This window comes from Camellia sinensis, chromosome 1 (genome assembly GCF_055761805.1).
Source record: "Camellia sinensis isolate YWXY chromosome 1, ASM5576180v1, whole genome shotgun sequence".
Lineage (NCBI taxonomy): Eukaryota > Viridiplantae > Streptophyta > Magnoliopsida > Ericales > Theaceae > Camellia > Camellia sinensis.
In genome coordinates this window covers 178,331,571-178,347,878 of record NC_138961.1, presented here as the reverse complement: position 1 = coordinate 178,347,878, position 16,308 = coordinate 178,331,571, and the positions used below count along the sequence as shown (strand labels likewise).

At 36.0% G+C, this 16,308-nt stretch overlaps 1 protein-coding gene across 2 annotated transcripts; it reads right to left on the bottom strand.

The window, feature by feature from the left end:
• Positions 1 to 419: 419 nt before the first annotated feature.
• Positions 420 to 15,417, bottom strand: LOC114270114 (E3 ubiquitin-protein ligase RKP). Of its 2 annotated transcripts, XM_028211511.2 has the most exons (11): positions 15,187 to 15,400; positions 13,081 to 14,833; positions 10,926 to 11,756; positions 9,946 to 10,106; positions 7,459 to 7,597; positions 6,777 to 6,860; positions 4,334 to 4,615; positions 4,101 to 4,232; positions 2,347 to 2,546; positions 1,925 to 2,129; positions 420 to 1,177 (listed from the first exon to the last, which is right to left on the bottom strand). In XM_028211511.2, exons 2-11 carry the CDS (start codon positions 14,578 to 14,580, stop codon positions 875 to 877), a joined length of 3,837 nt encoding a protein of 1,278 aa, XP_028067312.2. In that variant the 5' UTR covers positions 14,581 to 14,833; positions 15,187 to 15,400; the 3' UTR covers positions 420 to 874. The 2 variants fall into 2 exon arrangements, with proteins under 2 accessions (XP_028067312.2, XP_028067311.2); XM_028211510.2 differs by having other exon boundaries at positions 13,081 to 15,417.
• Positions 15,418 to 16,308: the final 891 nt, after the last annotated feature.

The window sequence follows — 16,308 nt, the reverse complement described above, 5'->3', positions numbered from 1 at the left end:
TATTCCAAAATTTGAAACATTTAATAAAAAACGATAGGATTAAGATTATGAAACTCGGCTTATTCCAAAATTTGAACCAAATAAAAAAAATGATACACGACATTAAAATTTGACGAAGAATTTTGTTCATCTGACTTTGATTCCCTCGATTTAATACATCTTTAATGAAGAGATTAAAACTTTTTTAGCCCCATTTTTTCCTCTAATATGAATTTGATGAAGGATTAGAGACATTTTCACTCAAGCACATTGAAAAGTGAGAGTTAAGTAAAGCACACAAACAAAAATAAGCATCAGTATTAACAAATTGATGACTGTGCTAACATGGAAGCATACACAATTAGGTTGAGATCATGACTGGTTTAAAGTCTTCTAGCATATATATAGATCCCTTCAGGTTTCAGTAATATCCAGTAAAATTGAAAGTAACAAGCTCCATAAAAGGCAATTCAACTTCTTTTTAATGTGCATGGGGGTTTACATTCGTGCGTGACTGCACGAGACAGAAAAAAAACAAAAACAAAAACAAAAACAAAAACAAAAAAACCCTTCCATTTACATCTCATATTTACAAAATAATGCCCCTCGGCTTCCCCTACAAAAATTCTTTAATTAAATCCACAAGAAGGTTTCTTGTAAACCTGGCCAATTTATCTCCCAAACACATCCACACTGATGTATATAACTGTAGCTAGCTGCTGCTTTTTAAGAATAAGCAATTCTTTGAACACTTTTTCTTCTCTCTATCACCTGATATTATATATAATTTTAGATAATCTAACTACACCCTTCAGACATAGGCCTCAGACTCTGTTGATCGCCAACCAGCTCCACAAAAGACAACTCAGGCAATAAGCAAAGAAAACCACATTATCTAAACTGTCCTCGAACCAGTCCTGACAACTTCCACCACGGTAGCATTGCAAAAGAAGCATCTCTCACAATTAAGAAGATGCCGGGTTATGCACCCAAAACAAGACGTGTGGGAACATGGTACAAATTGGGCATCTGCTTCACATGCATAACAGATACAGCATGTGATATCAATAACATCTGCTTCTCCCTGGCATCCCGTCCTCTCAACTTCAGTTGACTCAGTTCGGCTGATCAGGAGGGTTGAGAGTTGCTCCAGTTGCCTCAGTTTCGCAAGATAAGCATCCCCTCTGAAGGATCCAGTCTGGCAAATTGATAACAAGGTTGAGAAAAGTGGTTAAGAATGGTGAACATGAAGTTTAGATTATAAGGGTTGTCCAAATATGTACATCATCAGATATGATTTCACAATTTCACATCAGAAGAAAGCAAGCCAAAAACAAAAGAGCAGGAATTCCTTGTCCAAATATAGCTCATATTTCTCAAATAAATAATTATGATAATGGTTGGCATTGAAGAATGGAGTGTGAACTAACTTCAAAAACCAGTAAAAACAAAGACAGAGACAAACAAAGGAGGACATTGTGACCAAATTAAATTTCACAACAAAATTGAACAAACCAATGTGCAATAATAAACATTCTAAACAAATCAAGGCCATAATTTCTAATATCATTTGTATTGTAAAACTGCAGTATCTTACAAGATTCACATAAACCCACATGCCATGTTCAATATATGATATATTGATACTATAAACATACATTACAACAGTGTCAACCCAACCAACCCTAGGCAGGCCAGGATCCTTCAACCCAAATCCAGACTACCCAGTAAAAGGAGAAAAAAAATTAACCACAGTTATCATACACAAATGTCAGGTTGAAGCTAGCAATAAAAGTGTTTTTGTCTAGCGAAACTAAGAATTAGCAATTCTTATACTCAAATTATTGTTTGGGAATAAATATCATTTGATGTGTGAATCATAAGCTAAACATCCATATGTAAGCGTATATATATGTGTATGTGTGTGTTGAGAACTAGTACTAACCCAATTGTAGTCTAAGAGATACTGGAATCCACACAGAACGGTTGCAGGGCAGTCCATACTTGCAAACACCCCTACAACATCATTCTGCTTACTGCATTCTGTCTCCACACTAGCATCCAACAAATTCAGGATAATGCCAGTAAGAGGTGCTAAAATCAGGCCTCTGTTTACTTTCTCCAGTGATTGACCATGTCGCCTTAGTGACCTGTAGGCAAGGAATATAATATCAATAAAAAGGACATACCGCAGCCCTCAAAACATGTACATGCCAATTGATAACTGGCAAGATATCAATATTGTTCTGAACCCCGAAATTTGTAAATGGGAGAACATAAGAACTAAGGAATAATTGTCAGAGAGTGCCGAAAGAAGAAATTGAAACATCAGTAGCTAGGAAAGAGTGAGTTCATAGAGAAACTTACACTTCAAAAAACTCAGGATCCTCTGCTGAGGTGATGTGGTTCAGAATAAAGACAATCAACTCAGTGAGCCTTCGTAGGTTTGTATCTGCACCTGACAGGAATGCTTGAGGAATCTCACGGGTACAGAACTCTAGTAACCTTGCAAGATTGCAGGATAGGTCAAATATGACACTGCATTTCCTTTGTTGAAACTCCAAACCCTGCAAATAAATTTTTAAAACAAATATAAGGGGATAAAAGAGAGTGGAAGGGGCTGTTGGGGGGGACGAAAAAAAAGAATAGAACTACATCTTCACAGGCGAAAGAATGATTAACTACTACTAGCTCTCAAACTTTTGCCTTTGGCCAAGGGATGAATTTTCTACAATATAGAGTGTGATAACATCATCTCCAACCTTATCTCCCCAACCCCCAACAAAAAAAAAATTTAAATAAAGAATAGCAGAGGGAACCTGAAGCATTCCCAGAAAAAGAACTTCACACTTCTATATCCAAAATATAGGCATACCAAATCACCCGGAGGATAATTAAACAGGTCCTACACTGCATTAGTCTGGGTATCGAAGTAGCAGAAACCCCAAACATAAGACTAGAATGCAGGAATGGTCATGTGATTAAACAGTAAATAGGAATCTCTTTAATATCCAGCTAACAAATCTCACTGAAACAGGCAAAGGGTCAAATTTAAGTGTGATACAGATCCATATGGCAGCTGCACTACCTATACCCAACTGCTGACTCCCAAGAAGATGGGTTGGCCCAGTTTTGGAAAAGGCATCTTTTTGGCCCACAAAGCAGACACTAGAAGCTGAGCATTTTAGTTCACTGACTCCCAAAAAAGCTAACCCAAAAAGCTTAACCAAATGGTTACTTGGCTAAAAACGGTTCTGTGATCTTGCTGCCATCCCATCCAACAGAGGTTCAATGCTTATCATTGACCTCATTGACTTAGCCTTACCATTGTGCCAATCCGCAATCTATTCCATGTATCTATCTATTCGGTCCCTAGACCCACCCACACTCCTTCAGGTAATCTCCAGTCTCCTACATTTTACCTTTATCAAAGTGCTCCATCAAACCAGAGTCGTCACATTCCTTCTTTGTGTAATAATCGCTGCACATATTGACACATTACTCGATAATAAAAATGTTTTAATGTAGGATACCAACTGGATTACATAATTACATTAAAGTTTTATGCCCTTAATGTATATATATAATAAAAACAAAGTTCTCAAGACAACAAGATATGGATGTATGGGAAATCAGCCTGTTACACAAATCCAAGTTGAACCCTACCAAGGCTTTCCATGTGAAGAAGCACAGATGGAGAGACAAATAGAAAACCATTTTTCCCACTGCATCCCATTTAATTTAAATTCTATTCCATATCATCATACCTTCACTAAAAACAATTAAAATCAAACAAATCTAATATAATGTATTTAAGAGTGCAGTACATTTCCATGAAATCATACCTAACTTTTGCACATAATTCAAGCCAAATCGCACAGTATTTTACTATTTGGGGTTGGAAGAGGTTTGAGAGCAGACATACGCCCTCACCCAATACACTACCTAGTTCCATGTAACATAGGTTATCAATGAAAAAAGGTAGAGACATAAAAGTCAAACATAATTACTGCACAAGCATCTAATGCTGGATGCTTGGAAAAGCTCAGTTAGACATGACATGATATTATATACTTCTAATTTCTAAAATAGCATTATTTAGCCAAAGATGAACAGCCTACCTTGTATTTCTCTTGCATTTCTCGAATTGAAACTGAGAATTCAGTCATTGCCCAGCTGAGGGTGTTAAATAGACGATTGAGAAAAGCTGAGAATAACTCTTCATCATGAATGCAAGCCTCCCGTAGCACTCTCTTCAAAAACAAAAAAGTCCACATCCACAAAAAAGTTAAGCTTGGACGTTACTCCATAATTAACTTCAGGGCAGGAAAAAAAAAGCTCCAGATCAGTTTACCAGGAAAACAACTGATGATAAAGATGACTCTCCATGCTTTGAAGAACCAAAGCCAGAGCCCTTGCACAATCGCAGAAGTATATTTGTTACAGGAATCCAGGATCTATTATCAAATGCTGACAACAATGCTTTTGGCATTTTCTGGATGGCTGCTTCATTCTTCTCAAAAGCAGCCAAAAACTCCTTGTACTGTACCAAGACAGAAATAGATTGGAGAAGAAGATCCCTCAAATCCGCACTTGATATCCTCGGATCATTAAAGTGGGTGACAACAAAAGTAACCTGATTAATGAGACATCCCAAACACAACTTTAGCCTCCACAGTAATTGACTAAATTTGATATTCTTATGGTACGTATTTAGAAAAGCAGCAGCATACTATTAACACCAAAATTTATTTCGGAAGTCCAAAATAAATGCATAAATTAGAATAGTTTCAAAATTATAGCATGCAATACCTATTTAGTGAATTGTGCCCCCAAGCAATAGCATACTAGTAACACATAAATTTAGGAATTTCCAAAATAAATGCATAAATCATTATTATAGTTTCAAAATTATAGCATGCGACAACATAATTACATGACAAGTTTCTTATAACCCACAAACTTCAAGTGCCACAAACAACATAGCAAATAACCGTTCTAACAGAAAAACTCCACACCATAACTAATATTACACTGTACCATTTTGTGTGACATGGTTGACCATGGACACTTTTCAAGAAAAGCAACTTTGAACAAAAAGCTTACAAAAATGCCATTTATCTAATTTGGTTAACATTTGGGGAATTTGTATAGTATTTGAATATAAATTTGGAAAAGGGGTAATATGAAAAATGATGATCAAATGTTCTAACTTTTGAATCTTTGACTCAAATTGGGACTACCAAAAATGAAGTAATGTGAGATGGAGAGAGTATATGAAGAATTTCACAAAATGGTACCCTTTGATAAGATGATTCCAGATTCCAAGAAATTTAAGTAGAAAGAATGCATAGAGAAAATTTTGTTCCTTCTACCATCCATCTGACACAATTATAGATGCACTTTCAAGTCAAAATCCTCAAGTGTCAACCAGACAAGATCCACAAGAATGTAAAGTCTAACAAAATTATGCGGAGCAACCTGCTCTGTCCTGACAATTTTCCCACACAAAGAGATGGACGAATACTCCATAATACCAAACCCTTTTGATCCCATATTTGACCTCTCAATGTTTATCAAGAGAAATTTCCCAGGACAATCCAATTCCACTCAGTCTACACGTCATTTGTCTATTTTCCCTGTCATATGCATGATTGACAGACATCCAAGTTCAACCATCCCCTTGAAATGTCCTATGCATAATTACTAACAGGGAACAGCCATATGGCATGCCTCACAATACCAGGTCCATTGTGAACAGAACAGACCCCAGAAAGATGTATTCACCACATTCTTACTCCTATGTGGTGATGTTGAGTACGCCAACAAGAAAAGAAGCAAATCTGGTATTTCACAAAAAAGGATGTTTTGACTACCATGGAATGAAGTTTTTGTTAAGTAAAGATATATTATCAAAGGATGCCAAGCAGATGTTGTCCATATACAAAGAGAGAATAAAAGAAAGAGTTATAACCCTTCTCCAAAACTAAGCTACCATGTGCATAGGCTTTTTTTATTAATCTTTAGTCTTCATTTATCCTTCATTAGGCCTTTTGATCAAGGATGCTGCTAGAAAATTTTATTTATCCTTCATTAGGTTTTAGTAGTGAATGTTACTTTGATAATTTTGCAATCTATTGGACATGCACTATGCAATGGGTCCATGGATAGGATGCTGAGCCACGTTTACATCTAGAATATTCCATTCCAACAAAGTTTCTTAATTTCCTAATATTAAGTTACAGTTCTAGAGAAATTAACAGATGTCTAGCTGTGTGTAAATATCTATGTTATTGTTCTATTTTACAAAGTGCAAACTAGAATATATGAGAATTCAAGATTATGCTTGTGTCAATTTGTATAGCTCTTGTGAGGGCAAAGCGCTTCTTCCTTTTTGTCCTCCTTTTCCTTTTTTGCACACTCAACTACTGTTCTCATATTATTATTCACAACCATAGAAAAATCCAGATTTCAGCCCTGAACCGTCCCAATCAAGCTCTAAACCCAACCATCAACTTAACCATTAAAATCCTAAACTAGTTGTTATCCAATCCCTCCAACAGCTAATTTTAAAACCCCAGCAAGCTGCCAGTTTTGAGCTTCCACCAAGAAATCATACAACATTATGAACCCAATAGGTAAATGCTAATGAATGCATTTAATTTAACAATTGAATAATTAAGCACCAACTCGGACACTATGGCCCATATATATCCATATTTTGCATAATGATACTATCTGGCCAAACAAATCAGAGAAAAGCATGACAAACAGAGAGAAGAATAATCGAGACGTACAAAAGAAGCAAGTCCTTGCTTGATAAATATTGCAGTAGGTACAAATGGAGGATCACTCTTACGCAACACATGAAAGCAGTCAACCTGCAATAGCATAGAAGAGTAACAAATGAAAACTCAAGAAGAAAATTACTAGAGAAGAATACAAGGCCAAAGTAGGTGTAGTAGATGTCTGCAATGAATAGCAAAAGGTGTCCAAGGACATTATCAAATTATTCATGAATAATTGTGAACAGGTAAAATTTCAAAGGAAGATGATGCAATGGTGATATGCACAGCTTAATCTTTTCCAGATCAGAGTCTAGTATTGACCATAGCTACCATGATGATGGCAGAGTCTTTTAGCATCCCTTCTATTTGGGGTACTTTGAGTGTCAACTACTTAGTTATCTCAAAGAATATGAGTCATGTTTGAGCATGGTAGATATTCCGAAATCTCAATATGGAGTTCGGTCCATTAAGTGATAACTAATGCATCTACATACAATTCCAAGACTTCTCTAAGTGCCTCGATAGACTAATTTAATATGTTCTTGCAACAAGTTCAACATAAGTAAAGAATGCAAATGTTAGGTTTTAGAAAAATAGAATAAGAGCTCATATTATTAGCTTGTAGCAGAAAAATGTCAAAATGGTAATTTGAATGATCTCACTGGAGGTAAGGGAGGAATAATCTATCTACCAGAGTTTCAAGATAAAATTCCGGAATATAGAGGAACACTGAATCCACTTTGCTCGCAACCAGAAGCAATTGAACAAGCCACATGCATGCTGAATACATCCCTCTTTGCTTCCATCGTGAAAACAAAGAGATACGGTACCTGTAAGGCAAAACAAAGCGAACAAAAGGAAATAAAGAGCATAAATACAATAATAATTTTGAATTTTTTTGTTAAGTACAAAAAGTATCAAACGAAGCTTCTCAAACCTAACAATGAATGGTTTCTTCATTTAAAATGTGTTTATGTAATACCAATATTGTTTTTCCCAGTAACTATGAAAGCAAGCTTCAGGATTATTAGTTGTCAAATCAGGATTCAAATCGTGAATCAAAATGGCCTTGTACGTAATCATGAATCGTAAAGATTAGCTCAATTTTTCTATATTACTTAGAAAAATATATCTATACATTTAGATGTTAAATATATCTTATAAATATGAAATCTTTAGACTTACATCAATAAAAATATTATTTTGAATGATGATCACATGATCTAATAGGTGAGAAGTTGATGCAGGTGCCCATGTAAGATCACCATTTTCCCTATTCCTTTTTTTAGATATTGCTTATCGACTGTTCTTAATAAAGAAAATAAACAAAGACAAACTTTCAATTTTCAAATAACAATAACTTAACAATGATATTGATATTTGAACAATAAGCATACATACCTTTCCAAGTAACAATGACCCAATAATAAGAAATAATTAAATGGAAACCTTTATTTTAAAACAAAAAAACATTTTAAAAGGTATATATGCTTATTGTTCAAAAAAGTGTTTTAAAAAAATAAATATATTGTGGAGGTTTACCTGAGCTCACCCATGTAATATTGAACTATATTTATTTCAATAAAATACCAATACATAACTTATGGTGCAAGTTACTTTAACCTTAAACATTTTTAAAAGATATTTTTAAAAAAAAATGAGAAGAAAATGTTAAAAAATGTTGGGTCTGACTAAATCTGATTGGATTCTATTAACTTTCATGATCACCAAAATAATAACAAATCATATATATATATGCATTGGTTAGTTTTGTACCAAACACTGTTAGAAGTTGTATTTATGTCATTTTCACTAAAAAGGGAGAGAAAAAAAGAATTGAAGTATGTCGGATACAATAGTTTCAATAATTGTATGAATCATAAAAAGTGTATCGAATCATAAATCGATTGTGAATCGTGCGATTCATACCAAAATAGATTTACTCATAGATTTGTATCGATTTTGCAAAAATTGCAAATCGAATCGCGAATCGTAAAATTCTAATAACATAAACACAAAAGATTTTCATAGAGTGGTTGGTCCCAAATGGCTGACCCCACATACCCATACATGTGAGACCAACCATTTGTCTCATATATATGTATTCTCATACTGTTAAAAGCTTCTGTGCACTTTAGCTTTCCTCTAACGAACACTTGCAACCATTGGGTAACAACTACACAAATCCTGCGTAACTACACCATTCTAATTAGCAGTTAGAATGGTACTTCTGATAGAAAGATCTTATTGATTTCCTGTTCATGATGGTAGAACAGACAATATATATGTCCATTCATTCAGTGACACAAATATATACATATAGGGGGTAGGGGTGGGGGTGGGGGTGGGGGTGGGGGTAAATCAGAAGGAAGAAACCATCAACTGTCTTAAGAAATTAGCTACTACAAGACTACTAGTTAATCACAAACCTCGGCATCCCTGGCACTAAAGTATAGTTGTCTGTACAACAACAGCCATCCCAAACTGCCACATAGATCAAAATATTCTTCACTTGAAAACATGGCTATGCTTTGGAGCTAAGAAAGGTAATTCACAATTAAATGAAAGCCGAGTAGGGTGCAAAATTTAATTATCTAAAACTGAATAAATGAACAATTCTGAGAAAAATTCCCTCATCTGTACAATCCACTTTAGAGAAAGCTCATAACTTGGAGCGTATTCAACATGATGAAAGACTGAGTGCATCTTGATCAAGAAATTCTTTCCAAAAGATTCGAATAAATTAGCAACAACATGAAATCCCAATCAACTTGCATTTCAGTAAAAATAAAAAGAAATGGCTCTTATACAAGATGAACTGCAAGCACAGAAAACACAGAACACTGAACATAAATTGCAAATTATCAAATTAATAAAGCAGAATTTTTTTTATAAATAAATAAAGTTAAAAACTATTCATCAACCACTTTAAAAAACTGGCAAAATAGGTGCAACACGAGGACTTTGAAGTAGAATTAAAATTGCATTGTAGTGCTTGATGTCAGAATGTTTTAATAAGAAATTTTCATATAGTGAGCAAGGGGGGAAGAAAATTCCAGGAGGAATGGATCAAAAAACACATTGAATATATGAAAATGACAGGTAAGGAGGAGATGCATGTAAAACAATAGACATAAGTCTAAAACAATTATAAAAAATTCCAGAAAAATAATCTTACCATGCACAATTTCTGACACAATCCCGAACTTCTTCTCGATAAACACTACGAGCTTCCTTCAAGCGCTTTAGTTGCTCTCCACAAGCTCGTTCCCTTATTTGTTTATCAGTTTCTTCCAATAAAGATATTGAGTGTGATTGACGAGACATGTAAGACGATGCCTACAATGTAAATGACACATTTCAGATTGTGATATGGCATTTCAGACAAAAACTAATCATATATATTCCACCAGCAGGTAAACTTTACCAGTACCAAAACTGTGTTGCAAAGCTTAAGGCCAACAAGAAGGAAAAAAGAAAAACAAATAAAACTTCAATTGCTTAAATGTAGGAAAGCTTGCAACCCATTGAGCACCAGTAGACAATTAAAGGCAAATAACATAAGAGGAAAATCTAAGCACAGAGACTTCTAAGAAGGGTCTGCATTCAGGTCAGACGCCAACACTTTTCAGACACACCAGATACCTTAAACACTCTAGACAGATGTCTGAAATGAGTACAAACATGTCCTATTATTTTCTAATTTTTTTTGGAACCACATATGCTTTGGACACTGGGTGGACACATGTATCCATCAGACAAATATGAAGCACATTGCAAGTTTGATGAAAATAACTTGGAATCCAATGATAAAATAAAAACAATGCATACAAGTGATTTGCTTTCCAAATGATAATAACCAAGAACAATCGCATGGTTGACAGACCAACAGTGGCACAACTAACACTCTATAAATCACCTATTATGAGTATAGTAAGTGGTTATCAGCAAATCGATTGATAGGTGTTCCTCTTCTGCTTTCAATATTCCACTCTTTTCGCCAATCTCCTATCCCACATCTATTATTATGTAATGAGACTGCATATCCATGTATCACATACAACAATTCCAAAATTCAAACAGATTATTAAAACCCAAAGCCAGAAGAGAGAGTGTATTTACCAATAAAAATTATTTTATAAGAAAATATTATCTTACCTGCTTAAAGTTTGGAGCAGGACCCAAATGATACAACAAAAGCATAGCATCTAGAAGCTCCTCTTCTTTCAGCATTGCTGCAGACAAATAACTCTCCATTGGTATAATCCTCATTTGATGCACTGGCCGATAACCAAACTCAGATTCAGATTGGTCACTCGTGCTGGGTTTATCTGTTATCTCATCATTCAAATTTCCAGTACTGTAATCTGTAGCAACACGAGCAGAACTCTCTGGAATAGAGCTACAATGGCTTTGCAAGCCTTTGGTTGTGTGTCTGATCGGATTTTTCGAAATACTTGAAAAATTAATGTCATAACTAGAACAACAACAAGGCTTCTGCCTACTAGAATGTGTTACTTTGGTTTCTTCATCATCCATACATCCTTCCTCCCACCGAATTATTTCTGCTTCCTGGTCCCCAATTACAGGATGCAATTTCGCTAGATGACTGAATGATCCTCCAAGCCTACAAATGTCGACTCGATGGGGATCATTTTTTAGAAACAAGCTTATGGGAAAGCTTTGTTGGCCACCTCTGTGGAGAAAACCAACATCAGGTCCCACATTGGTCCCACATCCTTTCATCCAGCAAGAGATGTCTCCCATAGCAAAGCCTTCTGATAAAAAATGAAGTATAACTGTAAACAATGAAACAAGAACAGAATTGCTAGAAACCCCTGGAGGAGGCAGGTTATGATCTGCTCCCCTGTTTTTCAACAGAAGGTTTTGCAAAAATGTCCTAAAAACTGAACCAGGCAACTGAGAAGGTGTTGTAGGCGGTATGAACTGCATGACTAAACGACAAAGGTCCCTGTGCTTCTCCTCAATCTGAAAACAGAACACATTTGTTACTGGTTATAGACATAAAAGACAACAACTTCAGTTAGGCACAAATTAACTCCTATGCCATTCCATTGCTACAACATGAAAATCAGGAGAGCTCCAGTTGCTAATATGAAACATGATGCACCATAATGCCAACTAGAAAACTATTCAAAATTCTTGCAGAACAAACAAATGATGCGTATGTAGCCACAGCTAGCACCAATTTCTACTACTATTTTCCACTATTCCATCTACAATATGGAACATCCAAAAATCCAGGAAAGTCAAGTGAGCCAAGTTGCTAATATGAATCATGATGCACCATAACGCCAAATAGCAAACCATTCAAAAATCTTGCAGAACAAACAAATTATGCACATTTTGAACAGCTAACACCAATGTCTAATGTCTACTAGTATTTTCCAATAGAAGCAGATCACTACATAGATAAATGATGACCCATTTACATTTCAGCAAGACAAAGTGCATTCAGGACACCCAAGCGTTCAACAACAACTAATTCAAACAAAATTTCAAATAACTAGTGAAAGTTTACACACATTCTTGTTAAATGTAAAGACACAAGACTGCAAAAAGATAGAGGGAGCTTGCCATCATTAACATTGAGCATTGGGAAACTGTCTCTCTCCCTAAAGATAAAGGGGGTCTTGCCATCGGTAACATTATGGCAAGGTATATTTCTTTGCACGGAAAGTGGTTATGGAGATATCCCAATGAACGTAATGCTCTGTGGCAAGGTATATTGCTTTGTTTCATGTGTATCTAAGTGTTGGGAACTGTTCAATGAGTGTCACATCGTGTCATGTTGGACATGACATGTCATGCTTCTTAGCCCACACCAGTGCCTGTATACATGCTTCATAGCTAAAATGAACCACCTCTTATTAAGAACATAGAACCCTACAGAAATCATAAACAATTACATATAAACAAAAGGGCAATTGCAGATTTTGTTTAATTAATTTTCTAATGATTTGACACAATAATTCATGTTCAAGAATTAGGCATAACAGGGGCTTGAGACAATAAGTTGTAAGAAAAATTATATGATGAGTTATATTTTCCATTCAATTTTTAATTTATAGAACAATACATGCCTAGTTAAACTCTTCTTGCCCATAACTTCATCAGTTAGTGTTTCCAATAAGTTTCTCTCATCTCTTTTCACTATCTTCTCAACCACTGCATGGATGGTAGCATTGCATGCATGATTAGATCAGATAAACCAAAAACCACAGAGAATTGAAACAAGAAAAAGGTTAGATCTATGTAGCTGAACATATTAGTTCACACATAAAGGGCATACCTTACTGAGTGCTTCAGATAAGGCTGTGGTAGTAAGCATCATGCTACTTTCATAGGATATATCATCGCATGAACCAGGCCACCAAACAGAAGGAATCAGATACTGAAGATCCTGCCTGTTGGGATTCTTCCTTGATAGAAACCCTTCAAACAAGAATTCAAAATTTTCCAATTTCCACCAGAGTGCCATCAATTCTTCCCGTCTGAGAATGCGACATGCCAATGCAAGATAGGGGTATGATCCTGAGTATGGGCACTCTGTCAGAACCAGTGCCGCTATTTTACAACCACATGAGAGGGCATTTATGATATGCTCGAACATCAATCTTGACCTTTGAAACTCTAATAAGAGATCAAGTACCCTATCCAAACATATATAATCATGTGGAGGATGCCCCCCAAAGACTTCCATTATGAAAGACAGAAGTGGACCCCACCCTATGTACTCTATGCTCACCACATCTGCATCAAGTGCAGAGAAAAACTCCTCGCATATCCCACGAGAGACAGGGTAGAAAAGCTCTTCACATGGCACAAACCTCTTCAACCTTCTGAATTTCTCAACAGAACTGAACTCTGTCCTCTCCATGCGTTGCATCTCCAATAACCTCGATAAGCAATCCAGCAAATTAGTAGCGAGGAGGCTTGTAGATGGCGGACCTTGCATGGGAAGAAAACCCTTAATTGGGTATTTAAATGGGCGAGCCCCAAAATTTAAGTCACACCGTTCCCCTTGAGAAAGAGAAATGGCCGGATAATACCCCAGTCCAGGCACCATCTTGCGAATGCCACTGAATGCTACCCCAAGGGGGGAACCATTCCTATAGAATGATATCTGATCATGGTCCAAATCTATGCAACATCCAATTACATCACCAACAACCCATGACTGACCATAAGGCTCAGCTTCTTTATTCCATTTACTAACCCTTTTGCCATCATATGCATAAGAATCATCAGCATCTCCTACACCCTTATGATCAGTGAATGGGCAAGACAAAGTTGCCCATCCAAGCTGTTGTATGCCAGAAGTTTCAAGAATCACTTCATACATCCATTTCCCTTTCCATACACAGAAATTGGCCCTTGCACTACTAAACATGGCTTGGCTTTCCAGAAGCAGAGGCGGTTTGACAATTCGAAAATCACCACAGATGCTAGATTCTTCAATTGCAACAATAAGTGGTCCACAACCATCATCGGTAGCAGAGACTCCATCCCTATTTCTGATGACCATGTCCAAATTTGCATGATACTTCATGAACTCATTCTTTATTATGGAACGAACTACACTAGTGTCAAGTGGACATGTCAGCGGATTAATTGTTTTGCAAGGGAGATCAAAAATGTGTTCGAGTGTTCGCTCCACAGACTGGTCACCAAAATCGTTACAAGAAGAAATGAGACGGTTCTTCTGAGAACTCGCTCCACCATCATCACCGTTCAATACCACAGCCAATCCAGAAGAAAGCCCACCAATCCAAGGGCCGTCTTCTGCCATTAGTGAGGAAGACAAGAGCTACCTCAGAAACGGCACAACACCCACCAAAATTCCAAAGTAAAGTTGCAGAAAAGTGCAAATTCTGACAAGCTTCTATCAACACCAATCAATTCCAAAAGACCTTCGAAGTCCTAAAAATCAAACACCCACCTGACCCTGGAATTTCCAATACTGCAGTAAAGACAACTACATACAAGCAATATACGCAGAAAACCCAGTTCGTGGCATTAATCTTGAAAGCTCCGCTTGGCTACTGAGAAACCAAATGAAATTATATCAGAACAAAAATCAATTCTTCAAGATTTCCAACGTTGTGATTCAATCACACACTCAGTCCCCCATTTTCTTCGGAACTCAAGAGTTTTTTCAGTTTTTTCCTCTCTGCTCCTCAGTTTCTCAGTAACCAACAAGATCACCAACCGAATTACACAATATTCAATAAACAAAGCTACAAGACCAAACAAAAATCTACAAAAATTTGATCTTTTGACGCAGCACGGCACAAATTACCAACGAATTCAAATTCATCTACGTTTGTGCGATGATTGCCATAATATATATGTGTGTGTGTGTGTGTGTATATCAATTCACTTTGGAAGTACTTACAGGTATGATAGAAAATTTCGGGCTCTATGGTGTTGTTGCTTGAAGAGGCAAAGGCGGCGGACTAGAATTAGGGTTTTGCAGGCGCCATTGACGGGGATATACTCCGACAGATACTTTTAGAGAGAGAAAGAGAGGGTTTTGATTTTAACTAGTTCGCCAGAAATCGGGAAGTGAAGGAAAGAAACGAGCCAAACAGGGGAGACTAGCGCAGGTTTAGATTTACGCTGACTCGAACCCTAGAAAGAAAGGAAAAAAGAGTAATGCTATAGACCTAAATATTCTACCAAAAATTTTATTAAATGTCTCATATGGGTGTGGAACCTATACAATGTGGTCTCATGTGGTCCCACACCACATTTGGTAAAATTTTTGGTAGAATTTTTAGGATCTCTAGCATTTTTGAAGAAAAAATGTGTAGCCAATGGACGCGTGTCGCGCTTGGGTTTCCGGTGACGTGGCGTTTGCTGCTAAAGTACGCCGAGAAATTATAAATAGAAAATGAGTGAGAGTTAGGCCTATTTTGGGAATATGATAAAAAGTGACTTTTTAAATTTTAACCAAATTTTTGGCTTTTTTTAGACAAATGATTCGGAAAGTTGATAAAAAATGACTTTTGACTTTTTTTATTAATATTTGTTTATGATGTCAAATCATAATAAAATGACTAAACTACTCCCATTTAATCTAAAATATTTATAACTTCACTCATGTAATACATTTGACCCATAAGGGGCAAAATTGTAATTTTACCATTGGTTAAAAACCAACTTCCGAAATAAAAAAAAAAAAATCAAAAAAGTCAACTTTTGACTTTTGCTACAAACCAAAAAAAGTGGCTAAAAGCCAACTTCTCAAAACAAGTCTAATTAGTGTCACCACTAATGATGTGGCAGTAGGTCCCACCCATTACTTGTTGTGTCTGTTTTTTTTTTTTAAAAAAAAATGGATGCCTCATCATTAGTGGATGCTTTATAGTACAACTTTTAGTGGTTTCTATCATTGCCCATTATAAATAATTAAGACAGTCATAAAATAATTATATTATAAGATAAATTATAAATACACCTCTGAGATTTGATTAAAATATGAATTACTTTCTGTAATTTTGAAAATTATATTTTA

Coding starts and splice junctions, on each gene's coding strand:
- LOC114270114 (XM_028211510.2), bottom strand. CDS start 14,580: ATGGCAGAAGACGGCCCTTGGATTGGTGGGCTTTCTTCTGGATTGGCT. Junction 6,861..7,458: donor AATTTTATCTTGAAACTCTG/GTAGATAGATTA, acceptor ATGCTATTGCAG/GTTGACTGCTTTCATGTGTT. Junction 1,178..1,924: donor ATCTCTTAGACTACAATTGG/GTTAGTACTAGT, acceptor TCAATTTGCCAG/ACTGGATCCTTCAGAGGGGA.